The sequence below is a fragment of the Ptychodera flava genome, chromosome 19 (genome assembly GCF_041260155.1).
Source record: "Ptychodera flava strain L36383 chromosome 19, AS_Pfla_20210202, whole genome shotgun sequence".
NCBI lineage: Eukaryota > Metazoa > Hemichordata > Enteropneusta > Ptychoderidae > Ptychodera > Ptychodera flava.
Genome location: NC_091946.1, coordinates 19,835,070 through 19,855,175, shown reverse-complemented (window position 1 = coordinate 19,855,175; position 20,106 = coordinate 19,835,070). Strand labels below are relative to the sequence as shown.

The window sequence follows — 20,106 nt, the reverse complement described above, 5'->3', positions numbered from 1 at the left end:
ACGCCTTCCTCCAAACGTGCTCAGAGTCACGTCAGTGCGTCAGTGATAGTTACATGTACATACACACAAATCCATTTACTGTTCAAACATCGTAGGCCTACACAGGCCTATTTCATCACACCATCAAACCATGGAGGCAAAAAGAGAGCACACTCAACGGTAATGGTAATGGAACGATTTCACTTCCACATGTACATCACCATACGATTTTCGACTGTGTTTTGTTAAATACTGTTTTTAATCTCATGTTTCAGGGCCTTGTTTCAGTGTTTGCAAAACTTTGAACTGTCCAACAAGTGGAGATGCACAAATTAAAACACTTAGAGGTGCCCAACCGTACTCCCCAGCGTGGGTGACATTGTCAGGTCATGTATGTCGACTGGTCGAGATGGCTGTCCTTCCATGAACTTTCCGCAAACCAAAGCGACAACAAACTTTGCTGTTCTCAGGTAACTGTTCATGTTTGTCTTCACAGTAGAATTCATCGGTCACCCAAAACACGGATAATGTGAATTGCAAAACATTTCAAAGTTTATAGCTGAGAAAATAAAATGCGCTGGTGCAGTTCACAGTGTTTTTAGCTCGGCCGAGTGGTGGCCGTTGACTTAGATTTGCCTGTATCCGGATCTGTTTATGGCGTACTTACATTATGGGAAGGTTGACGCTGTCCTGTGTACAAATCAGTGCTGTGTGATCGCAGCTACCAGTCCCACCATTTCATTCGTGCGCTGGAAGGTAGGTACATGGAGGTAGTAGGACCGGGCACATCATGACATGTGCGTCCGTTCTACTTCCGAACAGGGGCAAGGCCCATCCATCCATGAATGGTCACAAATTCACAGTGTGATCACTGTCCCGTGCATCGGTTGTGATGTACACCGTACGTATTTTCTGTTGGTCATCAACTTATTCCAAAGCCTGTTTCAAATCTTGCCTTCATGCCCACGGTGATTTTATGGCCCCCTTTGGTGTTTACATACTTGAGCGTGTGATTATGATGTCATCGATAAGACCAGGTAGGTTATACAGGTGTTGCTGAAACACCGTTTCTCTTGATAGTATTAGGCTTAGCCCATGTCAATTAGGGTCAGACTGAAGTGTTACCTGAGTTTTATGGATTTCGTGCCACGTATCCTATCGCGTGTCAGTTTTTAACCGAAAAAATCAAACACAATAATTTCCACTTTTGAAAGCAAATAACTAAAAAAGATTTCAATTATTAAAACATGTTGTTCTTTTAAGTGCAAATTAGAGAAAAATATATTATTATCACAAAGTTAATGCAACTATTAACAAACATATAACATAAAGTAAAAATATACAGGAACAAATTTCATTCCCAGAGAGTAAATTTTAGGATGTTTGTGTTGGCTATCCAAAAATCCCCAGGGGTAAAACTGCAGACATCAATCCCTGTATATTGTATAATCAATGGGTCAAAATTGAAGATTAGTGGATATAAAGAGATGTTGTTTAAATTGTTGTTGAGATAGGGAGTCAACTCATATCATCACTATTATTAAGATTCCCCCACAAACTCCTTTTTAGTTTGCAACTAAATGTGTGTCCACCAATCTTCAGTTGTCCAATTGCGGATTATATAGCTTTGCTATAATCATTGTTAATGTGGAGAAGGGTTGCGGAGACCCCGGTCACTCTATAGTCTATCTCTATAGAGGGACCGTGCAGAGACCACTGATTTGTGACGGCCATGATACCACTTTTTCACCTTTTATACGCTATGATGTAACATTAATCATAAGCCAATCAGCACCTGCTTCCCACTCTCACTCATTATCACTCTCAAATCTACTTGTGTCTTTCTGAATCATCATCTGCTTGGATATCTGTACTGTCATCGCGATCGAGCCATTTCAGTGTTTACCATGATCAAGTTCACCAATTGCAAAACTTCCACCCAACCCTCCATTGCCAGGGATTAAAGTGGGGGGACAATGTCGCTGGTAGCAGCTAACGAATAAAGAGAACTGTCACTTATTTCTTTACATTTAAATGATTAAAAGCTCAATAAAGATTCTATTGAATTACTGTCGCCTGAAGTAGGTGCTTGTAGCCAACTTGCTCAATGTGCTACGAGATCCTGCAAGATATCCCATACCACCTTCCCCTCCCACCAGGCCACTACAATGCTTCATCACCCCTGCTGTGACAATCGTTGCATCCTGGTACCGTGCTGCAGTACAGTAGCTCGAGGTTTTGCCTGGGTATTTGGGTCGGACGGTTAAACCAGACTGTTTTTGCCGTCCGACCCAAATACCCAGGCAAAACCTCGAGCTACTGTACTGTTGCATCCTGGTACCGTGCTGTCTTCCCTTGTGGTCATTCGAATCTGTGACTGGCTTCAGGGGAAAGGCATTGAACATGGGGATATGCCATCGCCCCTAGATTTTGGCCAAACGCTGTCTCTGTGTCTTTGTATTAAGTTCTTGATAACCGAGACCTTTTACATGGAGTAAGTATTTGGTTTCCCTTGAACATTTGACAAAGTTTAGTCAGTTTGGTTCCAGGCAAAGCTAATGAACAACCACTGCAGCGGCAGTTACATGAGAGAAAACTTGATGAGAAGTTTCATGATCAAAAGTGACGTGCTTGTTTATTTGTATGTGTCTTTTTTTTTCTGGATGAAAATTTTGTCTGTATTTGTATCTTATTTTCCCTTACAGTTTGTACATATTGGCCAGAAGCCAAAAGAACTGAAATAAAACTGAACTGAACACATGTCAGTGGACAATTACCTGTTGGATTGTGGGAAAAAGAGGGAAAAAGAAAAAGAAAATAAAAATGGGAGTAAAAGTACATCAGGGTCAAAGTTGCGATTCTGTCAGTTGCAAGTTGTAATAATTAAACTTTTCTCTTTGATTTTGCAGCTGTCTTTCTTTCAGGAATTTTTGTTTGAAATGAAAATGAAAATATTACATCTATAATAGCTCTTCATAGAATTTCATACAGAGAAAGAAAAGTTCATGAGTTTTGCTTGTGATATATATTTGATTTGAAATATTATGTGTTATTATAAAAGTTGTCGTGTGTGTCGTGTGTGTCTAAAAATGCCCGCTGATATTTTTAAATCTGGCTTCAAAATTGACCAAATTGTAAATGTAGTCCTTATGTAGTTGTATAAATCATAATCTCTCATTTACTCTGTTCACACCCCTAGTCCTTGTAGACAAGTCTGTACTCACCATTCATAACAACAGGTTTGGGCCAAACCATGGCGGGGAAAGGGTTCAGCAGAGAGTGGTGGTATCTTGTTTCTTTTTCAATTAGCATATATACTAAATGTAAACATAATGTTGTTTTTTCCCAGATTTGAACATCTCAGTTTTATTTGTATGGAGATCACAAAGTAAAAACAAAATGGCTGCTGGAAGGAGCGGTAGCTTCTCCCTGCAAATAGATTACCCTAGTGTGGGAGCTGTAACCCAGCAACCAGTGTCCACTCCAGAATGGGAGAAAGAAGTGCATGACCAGTTGAAAGGGTTTTCAGTCCTGGTAGAAGAGTCGCAAGATCAGTCGGGCCAACTCGATGTGCAAGAAATAACCAAAAATCATTGGGTGAACAACAGCGAGAGGTCTGAGTGTGTGAATCCAAATTGTAAGAAGAAATTTTCCTTGACAGAAAGGAAACACCATTGTAGAAGGTAAACTCTTTTGATTACACTGGATTGATGGTGCTTTTAAACTGGGATGTTTCAGGTCCAGTAGAAAATACTTGAAACATGTCTATAACATAGCATTCATGAGACATTAAAATGGACTAGTCACTGATAATAGAAGTGTACACAAATGTAATTTTTTGGCACCTATATTACTGCAACTTGTGGTCATAGGTCAGGATTGGCTCCTGTGCCCACACACCCTGCTTTGATTTCAGTGAACAGTACTTAACAGAAACATTACTATCGTCAAAACTATATTTATGGGATTTTTATCTTCAAAGAGTCCATCAATAAGACATGTTCTGACCTTTATAATTCAATTTGCAGGAATAGTTGTTTGTTTACATGTTCATCATTTGAAATCTCTCATCCTTGTTGTGTGTATGCAAGATGGAAACCAGATCAAATACAGTGAGCTGTGACATCTAGTATCTAGTGATATTTCCAGAATATTGTGCTATTATACTATAGGTGCAGTTTGAAAACAGATCAAGGTCAAAGGTAGCGCTTGAAATCAGTACAATGAAATTGGAAATTTGTCACAGTGATATTGCTACAAATCTAGTAACTTAGGGAAAAAGAAAAAAGTTGCTCCACTGTCAGCAGAAATCTGTGACCAGAAACAACTTCTTTTGTCCTGATCTTGAAAATATCAGTGTTCTGTGGTCAATTTACCAGAGTATGGTACTCCAAGGTATGTCATTGTATTACACTGACATACAAAGGAGTACCACCCACAAAATGTTGCTGTAATAGCAGTTCTTGTATCTGTTTATTGTATGTGCTTCAAGAATATCAAAATCACAGAAACACACTTCACACACTGATCTGAATATTTCATTTTTCCGTAGCTGTGGTGAGGTCTACTGTTGGAGTTGCACTTCGTATGAAAGGAGACTGTCTGCTCTAGCGGAACCGGATCCCGCTGGCAAGCGGTATAAGGTATTAAAGAATAAAGCTCTTTGAGCGTTGCATTTTAAAATGATGCTGCTCAATTTGTAAAACGTTAATAATAGACATTTAAAAGGTTACATGGAGAATTACATTTGATATTGCACTTGTCCTTTCCATTTGAACCAACATGTTTATATAGGCTCATGTACTTTTATCATTGCCTGTGCATCTTTCCAAGTTCAAGTATTTCTTATCACTTGTTCTTTTTCCCACTGCTTCAATAAATTATTCATCATTAGCCAAGAGCTCCGTGGAGATTGTTGATAGGAATAATTATATGCAAATTTGCTTATTGTTGTCTTTGTTTATTTGTTTACTTCTTGTTGTGAGAGAGATAGAAAGTTTTATAACACGCCACATGCTCATTCCGTGTCGCGATTCACCAGAATACGTCACGTGCCGAGAAAATAGATACGTCTAGTCCCCACCGCATTGACAAAGGTGACGTCAGAGGGTATTTTTTGAAAAGCTATTTCCCTAGGGAAATAGTTCTGACCAAATTTGGAAAAGTGCCCGGTCACGTGACCGTAGTGTTGTCTGCAGCTTTACAACAATGGCAGGTGACTGGAACATGATGTGCGTCCGACACGACACGACACGACACATTCTCTAAAACAGATTTTCCAACATTCCAACAGCGTATAGAACTTGAACAGCTCATCGACGGAAAAGATTAAAGTGCAACTAAGGATGTCGCTAGGTATGCTTAGAATATTTTTTGAAAGAAAGTGGTACTACCACGTACAACTGAAACCGCTGTGGAAACATCGCCCAGTAAACTTGTCACAATGGATTGTTGCAGTGCAAAATATCAAAACACATTAAAAACTATATAATAATACAACATGAGCATGTGGTGTGTATAAAACACTTATAGCCTGGTCTTTATTCAGGCTATAGCGCTCGTCTATTACCCCTCGTGGCTGTGTGTTACCAGAAACACATCGCTATACCCCTCGGCCTACGGCCTCGGGGAATAGCGATGTGTTTCTAGTAACACACGGCCCCTCAGGGTAATAGACGGGCGCTATAGCCCTCATGACCAGGCAATAGGTGTTTAATATATAACCAATTCTGAAAACAGCAAGAAATAAAATGACCATATCTTTCATGAAGGTTTGTAATCAACATTGTGCCACTACCAACTTTAGCTGAAATAGCAACTTTCTAAATCATTTTGGCTCAACGTGAACATGCCGTGAAATAACTACATTTTGATTGATCAATTTGTTTTTTATCCTACAGGTGTGTTTCAGATGCTATGACCAAGGGCCGCAAACAATTGGTCAAATCCGTGACCACAGTCAAGAATTCCTCAGACTGAGGCTATTGAAAAAAATCCCCCAGAAATCCCCTGAGCATGCATTAGCCATGGACCACTATAAGTAAGAGACAATGTTTTTGAAAGCTTCTGCTGGCCATCTAACGTTTGGGACAGTAGTGATATATTGTTACACGTATTCTAGGATCAGATTTAATCAGAGATCAAAACTGAAAAAAAAATTTTCTCCAATTTCCTGCCAAGATAACAGAAATGAGGGCGTGAAGTGCTTATTTTCATGATGAGCCAGAATATTTCTGCAATAATTTTATGATATTTAGAGTCACAGGAAATATACATCATTGGATGGAAACAAAACGTTAAATATTGTTTATAACGATTTATCTACCATTTTAAAAATGAAACAAAAACATGGTCAATGATTGTTATTGTAGACAGTAGAGAAAATGCTGTCTATGGTATTATTCACAAATCGACATTTTGTTAGTCACTTGATTCAAACCTGATGCTTTTTGTTTTGTTTTTTTTGTTTTTTTTTGTGTGTGTGTGTGTGTGTGTGTGTGTGTGTGTGTGTCATCCATCAATTCTTGTAATAAGAAATTTGTGATGTCTTTTGTTGCATTCCAGCTTACCATTGAATGTGAGAACAGAATGTAAGAGGTTAGTGGATGGTTTCCAACACAGTATTGGAAACTCTAAACTTAAATCAACAGTGAGTGAAATAATGAGTCCTTTGACGTCCGTACCAGACTGGCAAAAATGCAGAAGATGGACTGTAAGTATTGGATAGTCAATTTATTGATGTTCAATTTTTTCTGTTTTGATGCCTAAATGAACAGATTTTGTGCATAGATGAATTCCCATCAACGTACTCGGCCCAAAACTAGTTTGACCTGATTCCTAGCTGGGACAAAATCGATTCTGTCACACTTGATTCAAATTGAAAAGCAGACAATTAAGCATGTTTTTGTCAATATGAGAGCTACATGGGTCTGTGCTCCGTGATTGGCTCCTACTTTTATTTTATTTGCTTACAAGTGTGTGGCATTTTATGGGTCGTGGTTGAGCAGCAGTTTTGACAAAGTGATTCAAGCTTCAAGCAGTGTTTTCATATCCTTAGATGATGAGAAATGAATTCAGAGTGTCTGAAACATTTGCTTGGAAGAGGTTACAATGTCCAAGAGAGGGGAGGCACACCCCTACCCTCCCTGAATCCATCATATTCTCCCTCCTGGGGTTATGGAAACTGTACCTCATACCTACACTGTATGGCTACATAATTTTCTGAGCTGGGATATTGCATACCTACAGGTACCAAAAGTCGATGTTGCTACAGCAAAGAGATTTTTACACTCAGAAAGATGGGAGATTGGTTATATCTGATATTGAACCCCAGGAACACTATGCAACATATTACTTATTTTGTTGAACACAAACTTGTAAAAATCATATAAGAAGAAATTTACCACCAACAAGTCTCGGCAGTAATGAGAAAGAAGATGTCTGTCATACAATCTTCTGATACATATTCTGGTTCTGTTACAGCCCAAGAGTGCCACTGATGTCTGCCAGAGATGTAAACAAGTATTTGGTTGGACGAGCAAAAAATACAGCTGTAAAGTCTGTGGTTGTGTTGTCTGCTCATCGTGTTCATCGACAGATCTTTTACTGTTTGTACCAGATGGAGACACAGGCATGGACCCACTGCCAAGGTGGGCCATCATCAGGCTCATTGGGGTAAGTGTGAATATCGGTTTTACGGCAAGAATGAAGGTCAGTGGGCTCGCCAATAGTGCTGTTCGCAGTTACATTTTTTAACGTCCGTAAATGTAATATTTTGAACTAAATATAGCAGCACATGTCTGACATAGGACACTGCAGGTTGAGATGCCGACAAGTTTTGTCAGTGTTGCATGTGTGGTTGTTGTTGCAGTCTGAGCAATTAATATTTCTTTTAGAGTGTTCATTGTAACATTAACAGTTGTATTTTCATCATTCTTGCATAGATAATTTCCACAAGCATAATCTTTATTTACAGACAAATATGTATTTTTTGATATTGATGTGAAAATAATGACATCATTTGCAAGCATCCCTATTACCAAGGGAGTCATTTAGTATCAGTAGGTTTTTGTCCACCAATCTTAGCTGGTGCCCTTCTTCCCTCCATTGCTGAACTACAACCACTCATAAATCTCTTCCATGATGGCATAAAAATTATCTATATACAGTGTACAACACAACTACAGTTTGTCATGCAGTGTGGATCACAGATTTATAAACAAATAATATTGGGTTCTTATATGGCACACATATCCACAAGTACATGTGCTCAAGGCGCTTTACAATTATTATTACCCCTGGTCACTGGACCTAATATGATACCACACAACTCCCTGGGGAGCAAACTACAGCTCACATGTGCAGCCAATAAGCGCAGCAGAGCTAAACACACACATTACAACCACTGTCCTACCAGGTACCCATCACTCCTTGCTCAAGGACACAACACCATGGCCATGCCGGGGCTCGAACTCACCATCCTGTGATCGTGAGTCCACTGCTCTAGCCACTGGCCCATGATGCCTCCGCACTGAAATATAATGTAAAAGTAAATGCTAGTCTCCAACTTTCATGCGTCTTTTGACATTGATGTTTTTTACCCTGTCTTCACTCTTTTTATTTCATTTATGTCTCTGAAAACTAGAGTAGACAAGGGTATTCTTATCAAATGTTTCCTCACAGACCAGACTCAAAGTTGGCCACAGGTTTTTGGTAAATTTTAGGATAGTTTTACTTTGGCGTGATAAGAAAATTTTTATGGTTGCTGTATGATACTTTTCAAAATTCCTTACAAGAATGATATTGTGAAAGCTTTCAGTGAAAGTGAAAACAAAATAGACATAAAAAAATGTTGTGTGATGAGGTATACATTTCTTTACAACTTTCACCTCATTCCTCTGTTGATATTGACTATAGTCTGCTGGTGAAAGTTTTAACCCTTTCACCACCATGGTTTGTCCCAAATCCATTGTTTTCTATGGTAAAGTTGGACCTGTATACAGGGAACTGGGGGTGAAAGGGTTAAAGGGCCAGTAGCTCTAACTTTTAATGATTTTTTTCACTATTTTGGTTTTTAATGTCAACTACAGTTTCTTGTTCTACTCCCCATAGCATGTTGACATACACGGTATTCAGCTTGTCAACTCAGCCTGTACATGTGTAGACCGCATTGTTGTCAAATGAATTCTGGTCTGGACTGGAATTCACAGTAAACAATAACAGTACATTTTATGCATATAAATGCTATGTTGACAAGCTAAATACCATAGTGGGTGTTTCAACATGCTATGGGGATTAGAACATGAACTTGCAATTGACTGAGAAAACAAAAATATTAAAAATGTCTGCAGCCTTGTATATCTGCTATCTTCTTTTTCATTTCTCTGTATGTAGTGTCCTGAAGTTGAGCCGGACATCCACCTGTATCTAAGAGTGTGCAATCACTGTAAACATCTTCTTCAAGAAGTCCAGATACAGGAGGAGAAGACAGCTTACAGGGTTCAACAGCAGTTTGAAGAGAACAACAACGATACAAATTTGCACATAGATCATGTCTACCGGAGAATTGTGCCCATCCAGAAAAAGATTGATACACAGCTGCCAGAGGTTGGAAATTAAAATCCCTTGAAATGGATTCAAAAGTCTTGTCATTACAGGGTGACTCAAGAAAATTTCAAAAAATGCTAAAGTGATTAGATGACCAGAGTTCAGAAATTTTCAAAGATGGAAGTCCAAGTTGTCGATCCATTACAATCTGACATGGTGATTGGTATCTCAAATGTTCATGAATTACTCCAATCAGAAACAAACTTTGCCAGCTCACTGAAAGATGAAAGAAAGCCACTAAGAGAAGAATACTTCTAAAGAAATGGCATCATGAGCAACCTAGCACAAATATGATAATGAATGATGAAATTATGATGATAATAAAATTAAGAAATCAAAACGCCAGCAACTCAAGGCATAATTATTGTTTCTTGAAGTGCAGGCCAGTCATACATAATTATGATGACCGGGAACAGATTGTGCCTTTAATGAGAATGTAGTAAATTATAAGTTAAATGTTGATAATCTTTGGGATTGTGACTCAATTGTCTGTTTAACCCTTTTACCACAATAGTTTGACCCATTTGTGTTGGCATCTGTGCTGAGACTGGACCTTTGCACAGAAAAATAGGGGGTTGGGGTGTTCAATCATTGCACCGTGATTTTCATAATAAAGCAGTGATTCCCACAAGTGTGAAATTGTACTGTAATTTCCCCAATGACAGTGACTTTCAGAATGGGAATATTTCGAATTTTGAAATGTGTGTGTCCTGCATTATTATTCTCAGTACCAGAAACGAATCGATGGATTAGAAATCGGTCTGGGTTGTCCAAAATCACTGCCTCAAGTCAGAAGTAATACACAAATCTTAGCAAAAGCTCAGGTAAGTGAGTTATTGCGATGGAGAAACCTTTGAAAGAAACAAAATATTGGTTGCTGTTTTCTTATCTTAAAATATTTCTGAAAGCTCAGAGATGAGTCATGTTGACTATTAAAATCACGTATTGTGTCATTTTATGACCCATAAATGTGAACTGCAGCTGAAACCACAGAATTGTTGTTATAATTATGCTGTTAACATATGTTTGTTTGCAAAGAGTCTCTGATATTATTGGTGAGTATTGATACACATAATAACATTTCTCTGATTTTCACATTTTTGTACATTAGCTGTATAACAAATTGATAAATTTCAGTTTGTGTCAAGATCTTTCACAATATGTGTGAATAGAATATGACCTGACTGAATGCTCTCTCTTTGATATCCTCTCATGAACAAACAAAAAATGCGGTCTCATTTGGTTTTAAACACAGGGTGATCTAGCCGACCATTTCACATCATTTGTGTGTGCTGTCATGAGTATCAAACAGATAAAAGCTCAGACCCCTGCCCAGCAGACAGTCGTCAGAAACCTCATGAAGGTGAGAATGTTGAATGCTGTTGATGGCACTTACAGTATTGTTACTGTCTGTTGGCTGCTGCCAAGATATATTTGGACAAATTTATTTTTGTGTTTGTGTCGATGGCTGCAGCTGGTGACTGGATCTTTTGACGTGTGATTCCTTATAGTTTTATCAGTGGTCACAAAGAATCACTTTTCCTATTCCCCTGAGCATATTTTCCAAAGGTCTTGTAAGATATTTCAGATAAATTCTTATTTTTTTCTTTTCAATGATAGATTGTTTTTATTTCATTTTGAATCAGCCATATTTACATGGCTGCTGTTTGACATTTTCTGATCATATTAAATATTTCCAAATTTTCCGTGATTATCACTTTTTTTTCTAGTACATTGCACTTTTATGAGTGATATAAATGGTCTGTTTTCACCGTTATTTGTACTGTATTGAAAAATTTGGATCAAAACAGGATGTTTTGACAAGTTGAAACGCTTAGACTAAAGATGAAATGGATCTGACTATCACATAACATTTTATGATTGACCTCATATTTTATTGACTTATTTTTTCCTTGATTTTTTTTTTCAGTGTAAGTTTGGTTACTATCAAGACAACATGTATCTGTTTCGTCAGTTGAAACATCGTCTTGCTGTGGTAACTCCCATGGAAGTTCTTGAAAGAATTCAACAGATAGTTGACTACAATGTAAGTATAGCGCTATTTGAGTCTCAATTCAGAAGATCTGTGCTGTGAAATTTTATTTCATGTCATGAATCTGATGCAGAGAAAATTAGAAGTTTTGAGTGGACGTGAAACATACTCTGACCTCATGAACACTGAAAAAAATCTGGCATTTAGTGCCAGATCTTGGATCAGAATGAGTGGGTAATTTACGCTGTTTCCCCTGTTGTGATATTGTACTAATTTTTTATGATAATTACTATAGGGAGTGAAGTAGCATGAAACTGAAAGTAGTTGCAATAAAACAATTTCTGCCTTGCTATACCTGAACTCCTCCGCAGAACTACGTAGAGCTCTGTTGGTCCAATGCAGATGTGCACCCCTTCACCGATAGTTCTACAATCTCCATAAACAAGATCCAGACAAGGAACAAATTTTAGAATGCTCTTGCTTTTGAGAGGATGTATGTGCCTCAAAATAGAAAGTTTGAAGCTTTTGCTAGTACTTCCCCAAGGAAACTTTAAACCACTCTTTATTGCAATAGAGAAAAAAAATCAGAGGTCACCTTTCGAAGTTTGTAATTACAGAACAAGGAACTGAAAATTTGCTGCTATTGAAAATTCAAAATGGCTGCAGTTCCTGTTCCTGTGCAAACTATGGGGAAAATTAAATGTTTTGATTTTCACAAAATCAAGACGCTGAAAACTTTATTTCACAGGCTTCAAAATGAGTCCATACAAACAGTGGATCAGAAAAGTGGTGTAAAAATTTGAGAATTCAAATATCTACCCCCAAAGTGTATTCTACCTAATGGTGGCAGATTGAAAAAAGGCCAAATTTTTCACTTACAATTGTATTTCTACCTGAATGTTTTAAAAGGTAAACCAAATCATGTTTGATCAACCTTATGACGACAAAATAATCATCTATGCTTTATCACCAAGTTAAACACACAGCATATGAAATGAAAGGGAAAGAATATAATAATACTTTGTATTCTTTATTGATTATCAAAAAGAAAAATTTGCACTGTCTTTGGATAAGAGTTTCAGAAATAATTTATCTTATTTATTTCCTTTTTTCATCAATTCAGGCAATAAACGGTGCCTGCCTTGCCACCAAACAGCTAGCTTATGAATCCCTCATTCTTTGTATGAAGCACAAGTTGAATGAACATCTGGCTGCCAGTATCAAGAGAACATCGGAGGTAAGACCAGCACCATGTTTTAGTGTATGCAGTGGTCACATGGTTTACACTTAAGTGTGGTCTCTTTGTCACAGACTGTGTGGGCATTACAGAAACTGATTTGTAATATGTTTTGTAGCCACACTTTTTGTACGGAATGATCGGTGTAGACTTCTTGTTATCCCTGCCAGTTTCACTTTTAGGGGGAGGGTGGGATATGGAACTGATAGGTGTGGGCTTGGTATGACTTTGTATGTGACGACAGGCCATGCTGACATTCCATCACCTCGCCTAAGCTCTTGACTCAGTTCTTTGAAAAATAGGATTAGAAATCAAATCATTCATGAAAACCCATGTTTTCTTGTAGCTTGATCCATTTGTCAGTGACAGTGCAGTACATGTTGCATGTATATACAGGAACAAAATCAGCACTAATTACTCCATTATGCTGTGTATAGACTGAAAGATCAGTCGCTCGAGGACACTCCCTATGCTCCCCACCTAGAGGGGGAGCGTAGAGATCACCCTCGAGTGATGGCTCTTCCAGTCTATGCTGTGTACTGCTTCAGATCTCTGCATTTCATGGGGGATACACTCACATCTGCCCTACATGCTTCTTTGAGCACAACCAGTAATGGTGACATTGCCGCATAGCATTGGTCGCCATTTTAGGTTTGTTGTTCGGTTCGTTACAACTGTACACGCATGATTTCGGACAATGCTGCCGAAAATTCGGACAAACTTTGTTAGTTGTATGCGTGGCTATTGTTGCAGCTTGTAGTCTGAGACACAAATTCATATCACAGTGAGTAAGTGTGACTTTTGGTAGCCATTGTAACACCAGCAGGTTTTATTTTCGTCGTTTATGTGGAAAAAATGGACAAATATTTATGCATATATTAATTAGGGAGAACAGTGACGTCAGTGCTATGATTGATATAAGCACATATCTATACTAGAGTGAATTGCAGCAAGAAGACCAGGAAAACTCCAATAATGCAGTGGACATTTACCAGGTTTGTGTCCTGAACAGAACCCTACTACTATATTAGAATAGAAACCCAGTATTGGCAAGATTTCAGCGGTAAATCTGTCATCTTGATGATGCTTTCACAGGTAATGCAAATAGAACTGCAGAGATGTGTTGAAGAGGAAGGGGAAAACTGGGACTCCCACCAAACTAGGATGGAAACTTTCATTAAAATGCAGCTCAAAGGGGCCGTGAGTATACTTGTTTTTTTTTTACTTATTGATCTAGTTATCTGCTTACATCACAGGGGCCAAATTTACGTAAAAGACATCATTTTGAATATGCTAGCTAAAAGCAGATTGTCTGTGGACGTAATGTATCAATGGCAGAAGTTCAAAAATCTTGTTAACTACAAGAATTTTTTTTCACTTCTCCAGAAGAGTTTGTGAAACTTTCACCTTTCCACTCGTCCTGTTTATTCCAGTATCAGTTTCATGATCTTATCCGCTTTTAGAAAAGATATCTCAGTTGCCTGCAGTATTTGAATCAATCTCAAAAAGTATGTACTGTTCATCATCATCATTTGTAAGGTTAGCAGATGTTTGATTGTACTGTCATAGCTCCTCAGAATTTTATAATATTTTCTGTTCATTTCAGAAGGGAGATACTAGTGGTAAAACCAAGTGTTATATTAGGCCATCAAAAGAGAAAATTAGGGAAGAGGGTCTTGGGTACATTGAGAAATTCCTGCCTCAGAGATGTGAACAGGCCATTAGTAAGATCACCCTCCAACTGAATGCTAAAAGCATGGACAAGAATTTCAAAGCGTCAAAGGAATCACTGAAGAAATTGCAAGAAAAATTGAAGAAAATTATCGACTTGGAGGATTGGGATAATGTGGAACTGTCCCAAGAATGAAACAAGAAAAATGTTTTTCTGCATGGTGGATAACCTTTCAACTCTGACCTTGCCATGACACCTGGGCATAGTTCATTTTGGTGTTGTTTCCTCCAAATTATGACTTAAAAAAACAGATTTTCAGTGTATTTGAAAACAACTTAATAGTGGAGATAGATAGAAATATCACTTTAAAATCATCATAAATTCCTTCGCTCGCGCACAAAACGTTTTTGTATTTCATTGCAAAGGTTGTTTTCAACAAAACTATCCTAGCAACATACAATGTTGTTAGGGATCAAATTACCAAGACTTATTCTCTGTTAATATATTTTGCCCTAATTCAGAGATATCATGATATCCAGATGAAGTTACAAAGGTCACAGTCAGAAATGATGACACAACTTAAATGAAAAACTGAACTTGTCAACAATGTGTCACCTCGATGTTTATTGCTTTGTCAGATATTAAACTGAATGTATATTTGATTTTTTATACAAATTGTGTATATATATATTTTAAAATTGCGATTGGCAAATATGACTTAGATTCACACGAGCTCAGCATAATTGTACACAAAATACTTTCATTGAATCATGACTTTTTCAGTATTGCTGGATATATCTCTGTTTAACTGAAAGTAGCTGTGCGTATTATTTCACTCAGAGTTTATGGATGTATTTCAGGAAAGTTTAGCGTCAAGTGATGGCGCTGAACAAAATCTTACCGTAATAGAATACTTTGTACTTCAAATCACATCATTTTTACAGTCATGTATGGTCACAGATGATTGTTGTTTTGGAGATGACACCATCGTAATTGCACACTTTCACACTTATCATGACATGTACTTAAAAGTCTCCTTTTGAGCTCTGCATACTCTGGTGTTTCATATTGCTACTGAATCGTAAGATGGTCTGATAATCAGGAAAATGCACAAACCGGACTTTTGTACCTAGAAAGTATACCCATTCTGATGTCAGAATATTTGCAGAAAATTTGTCCTTCATATTGTATAAGTAAAAGGACTCGCCAAAGTATGTTATTTTCATGTTTTCTACTGAGTGCTTTGAAATTTTCATGTCACAATTGAAATCCTCAACGACACAAGATACAAACAGTCATCTCATGTTGTAGAGTCCAGGAAGTGCAGTGCCCTCTAGTGTTTACAGTATTCAACCATTGTTATCATGCCACAGTTTGTCCCAGTTCTCAGTGGATTCTAACGGTTTAAATGCTGGCATGGTTGACCAATGTTTTCACCACTTTATACAGTATTATTGAAAGTGTTCTGGTAACCTCATACTGGGAAAAGAAACAATACTATCGGACTGTACCATTAACATGATAGGTATTACAGAAGCAATGCTGTCAAATTAAACGTTTTTCACTCTAAACATTATGATGTTACAACAAAAAGACAACCTTCATTGTGGATGTCAGTCAGTAGAAACGCGTTTTCAAATAGAGGGAAGGAGGTGCTGATTGTTGCAATTGCCTGATAATTCTTGTGCTTGTGCATTTATGTTTGAGATGGCACTCAGTGAAGCCTACACAACTAGTGTTTCCTTTGATGCACTGTTTAAAATCAGATGTCTGCATTTGCTCAATTTTCACTGTTGTTTGTTCTTTGCCCAGTGGTATTGTCTCAATATGTTTGGTACACAACACCAGCAAAGAAGGTATACAGGGATACAGACCACAGTCCCTATAAGAAAGCCAACTCTTACCATAAAAAACCTGTATCAACCAGAAAAAATAATAACTATTTGAAATCTTCGAATAAATTGGAGATTTATACCCCTGAAATAACTTAATGTTCAAATTAATAGAGAGGAAGATAACAAAATTTACGCAAGACATGTTTGTTATGTGGAGACTACATCAGAGCATGGAAGGTGACATTTTTTGAGGTCCTGACATCGACAAATTCGTCACACAGTAATTCTATGCTGTATGTTACAAATAAAAATCTCTAACAAATTTGAGTTTTAGGGGTCATGTCAATGGCAGTGTGACTTTGGTTTCCTTGAATGTGGTGTATGGAAATAGGATTGGAACTTTTGACTCTATTTCAGGAACACTGTTCTCATCAACAACCCAAGGAAGAAAGTAGGATTTTCATCAAAAGTTACATCACACAGCAGATCTTGGCCAAAAAAATGTATATGGTCAGCCGATTTGAATTATAGTAAGTTGGGTAAACCCTTTGTCTACTAACTTTTTTTAGAGTTCGTGTTTTCTTTCCTCCACTTTTTTTCCTATCATGATAGCTGTGTCTATGTTCACCTTCAGTTGCTTTTCCTGTCGATGTCCTTAAAATATTCCACTGAATAAACGAACAAGTTTTAGTATGGCAAAAAGAACTTGTATTTCAAAAATAGATAGCACAAAGTAATCAAATTCTTGAGTTCTGAAGTAAATGTTTTTATTTATGCAAAATATTGATGAGTGCAGTTTGACTATGCAAATCAAATGATTGCCAACTCAATATAAATGGGAAAGATTTATTAGTATCACGAACAATTTATGCAGAATTGCGATATAAATTGCACAATTATTTTAATCATTCAGCAGGAAATATTAGTTATATTAGTGTACAGATTTTTACATGTAAAATGAAACATTATTTTTGCCATTTCAACTGATGTAAATCTCAATTTGATATATTTATATGTATGTGAATGTATGTAAATTGTAATTCCTAATAAAATTTGCAAAGATTTATCAAGAATATTTTTGTATGTGGTTATTTATGATGGAAAAAAGTATTTATTACTACATATTTTGAATCAGAAAAAATGAGCTAAGTGAAGTCGTTTTTTCTCTTTCGTGTACTTTACTCAAATGAATATTAATTTCAATTCAAACTTTTCAATAATACTTTATAATGGAAAGGTGGAAACCGTAGACCCTCGATAATGGAAACTTTAGGTGTTGTTTACAATGGATTAAATTCAACTTCAAGCTCCAATTTGCCAGCAAATATGTTGAGTCAACCGCAATGGAATATTCTGTTTTCAAAACAATTACGCGGGAAAACAATAGTTAAAACTGTACCTGCACACAATAAGTTTAGAAGTTTTGTTCTGGGTCATTCAGTTTCGACCCCGTTTCGGCACGCCACATCACAAAACCATTGTAGGGGTTGACTGCGAGTTATGCAAATTGGGTTTAAAGTGACTACTTTGCATGCCGCCATTGCGTCAGCTGTAAAATTAACCAATCGGGTGATAGCGTCCTAGCGGCGCTATTTCGCGGGGTTTTTCAGCTGCCATTATTCTCCCGTGAAGCCTTTAGTAACCCCGCCTCATTTTCATAAAAATCTACTCGATTTTCGCCTAACTAGATGCAAGATTTGCGCAAGGTCGGTTGTTCATCCGTCCCATAAGTTGCTGGTGGAAAGAATCTACCAACGATGGCGGAATCGGCCGTCATTCGGAGTTCGCCGAAGGGACACAGGTAGGTGACTATCTCGGACAAACTGAAAATGGAGTAGCCGGTAAAAAAAGATTTGATCCTGCCTTACGTTAACAGTATTTGTCTGCACATAAGGAGTATAAATATTCATTAACTATTAATTACATTTGTTGCAAAAAATACCGATTTTGAGACTATTTGGTAACTAACCAGGGTAAAAATGGGTTTTGTTGCCCAATGCGTTTTATTCACGGTCTTGTCAAGGGCATTTCATAGTGTCCCTCGACAATATTTTACAAGAGGTATTTTAACTGAAGCTTTTATAGTCTGGGAATTCTTTGCCAACCTGCGTAAACCGTTGACATCGTGTGGCTAGCTCAGAAAATTTATGGTATTTTGCTGCATGTATTGTGTTATATACTGGGTCATTGCTGCCAGGTCGGCGAATCTACGAGCTTTCAAAATTTTTTTTTGCTGTGGTACTACACACGACTGATTTCCGTATTTCCGTTCTTGTAGCCTGACCGGGCAGAACGGCGCGGGGCCACAAGTTCGCAACAACACAAACGTTCTCAGTGACCCAGATGCACAAGAAAGGGAGTTCAGCTCCGTGACTGAAAAAATAAACATTCCAAACGATGTCAACGCCAGAGCACTGGAGTTATGGCTCAATTTACTTCACACGGGAAAGGAGGAATTTCAGGTGAGTTTGAAAAACAGTTCGCACTGGTGTGGAGGAAAAAAAAGGTTGTGACCGACTGTTGTCGTGACGTCATATCTTAGTCCGTACGCACTTTTGTCAAGGCCTTTTCGTGGTACTACAGTCCAGTAGTGGAAGGCGGGTATTCCCCGTCAGTTTACATGTGTGTGCCAATCGTCACGGGTAAAAATTATTCTGATTTTTTTGCGGTTTTAGTTTTAGTTTCACGTGTACATGTAACAAGTGCTACCAAAACCAGCGCGCCTTTTATTTGGTCTTGAACTAGATATCGTAGTACCACAGACCCATCTGTATTTAGGGTCTATGGTGGTACTTTCGACTTGGACAAACAGCTACAAGAGCTGTAACTTTTGATATGTTTTCCTGTATTTTTGTTCTATCTACGAATTAAAGTTTCCTGTCAACTCAAAATATGTTGAAATGGCGAGTATTAACCCTTTCAATATATCCTGCATGTGTGGGGTATCCAATGTTATTGCTGACAAGTAAATTGTGGCTAGAATTTATTCATCAAAAACTGCACCACATACTGTTCACTGTGTGTTGTGTTAGCAAGGCTAATATTTTGTATTTCAACATATGCTAAGGAGAAGAATAAGGTGATTCTGGTATTCAAGAACAACAATATCGAAAATATAATAAAAAGTTAAAGATATCCCTCCCAAATAGCTGACCAGGTAGACTATACTTTTTTCAGCAATATTCACTGTTTTGTTTGAAATGAAAATCTGCTTGTGCACTATTCCACATTAGTCACTTAGAACAAATTATAAAAAAGGTTCCGTTGTTGCATAAAAAAAAATACATGTATATTGCAAATGTGGGTGTTGGTGATTGCTAAGGCCATGTGCTTTACCAAGCTAATGGTCCACTCTTGGATCTGTTTTGATGCGTTTTTTATGACACACTTTCTACCCTAAGTTTCATGTAAAAAGATTGTTGTACTGTGCTATTCTTTACATATTGGCCACATTTTCACTGGCGTCTTCTAAATGCATGCAAATGTAGAAATGTGGCAGGGTAGCTAATGCTGTGTATGTAGCCCATGGCTTTCTCAGGGGAACTTTATTCTCTATACTTGAGCACCTGATGTAACAAAGCAGACTACACGGCCTCAACAAGTGTCAAATATATTGGCCTGATTCAGGCTTCCATCACAATTGTTGACACTTTTACTGTTGATCTTTGCAATAAGTGTTCCAATGTTTCTGAGTATATCACAGCACATAAATTTTATCTCATCAGGACAAACACTGAGGCATAATGTGATTTGCGGTGATGCAGTACAAAACATAAATTTCAGT

General features: G+C 37.6%; 2 protein-coding genes across 4 annotated transcripts in view; both read left to right on the top strand.

The window, feature by feature from the left end:
* The first annotated feature begins 322 nt into the window (after positions 1 to 322).
* On the top strand, positions 323 to 17,395 carry LOC139118822 (uncharacterized). Of its 2 annotated transcripts, XM_070682305.1 has the most exons (14): positions 364 to 449; positions 2,685 to 2,814; positions 3,329 to 3,662; positions 4,532 to 4,622; positions 5,880 to 6,019; positions 6,544 to 6,691; positions 7,462 to 7,653; positions 9,373 to 9,585; positions 10,314 to 10,409; positions 10,841 to 10,948; positions 11,516 to 11,632; positions 12,702 to 12,815; positions 13,911 to 14,015; positions 14,422 to 17,395. In XM_070682305.1, exons 2-14 carry the CDS (start codon positions 2,739 to 2,741, stop codon positions 14,680 to 14,682), a joined length of 1,995 nt encoding a protein of 664 aa, XP_070538406.1. In that variant the 5' UTR covers positions 364 to 449; positions 2,685 to 2,738; the 3' UTR covers positions 14,683 to 17,395. The 2 variants fall into 2 exon arrangements, with proteins under 2 accessions (XP_070538407.1, XP_070538406.1); XM_070682306.1 differs by lacking the exon at positions 2,685 to 2,814 and having other exon boundaries at positions 323 to 449.
* Positions 17,396 to 17,930: 535 nt separating this feature from the next.
* LOC139118821 (retinoblastoma-associated protein-like) overlaps positions 17,931 to 20,106 on the top strand; it is a 66,019-nt gene continuing 63,843 nt past the window's right edge. For both annotated transcript variants that reach the window (XM_070682304.1, XM_070682303.1), the window contains exons 1-2: positions 17,931 to 18,123; positions 18,601 to 18,784. In XM_070682304.1, coding sequence (XP_070538405.1) covers positions 18,080 to 18,123; positions 18,601 to 18,784 — 228 coding nt within the window. In that variant the 5' untranslated portion in view covers positions 17,931 to 18,079. The remainder of the gene's footprint in view (positions 18,124 to 18,600; positions 18,785 to 20,106) is intronic.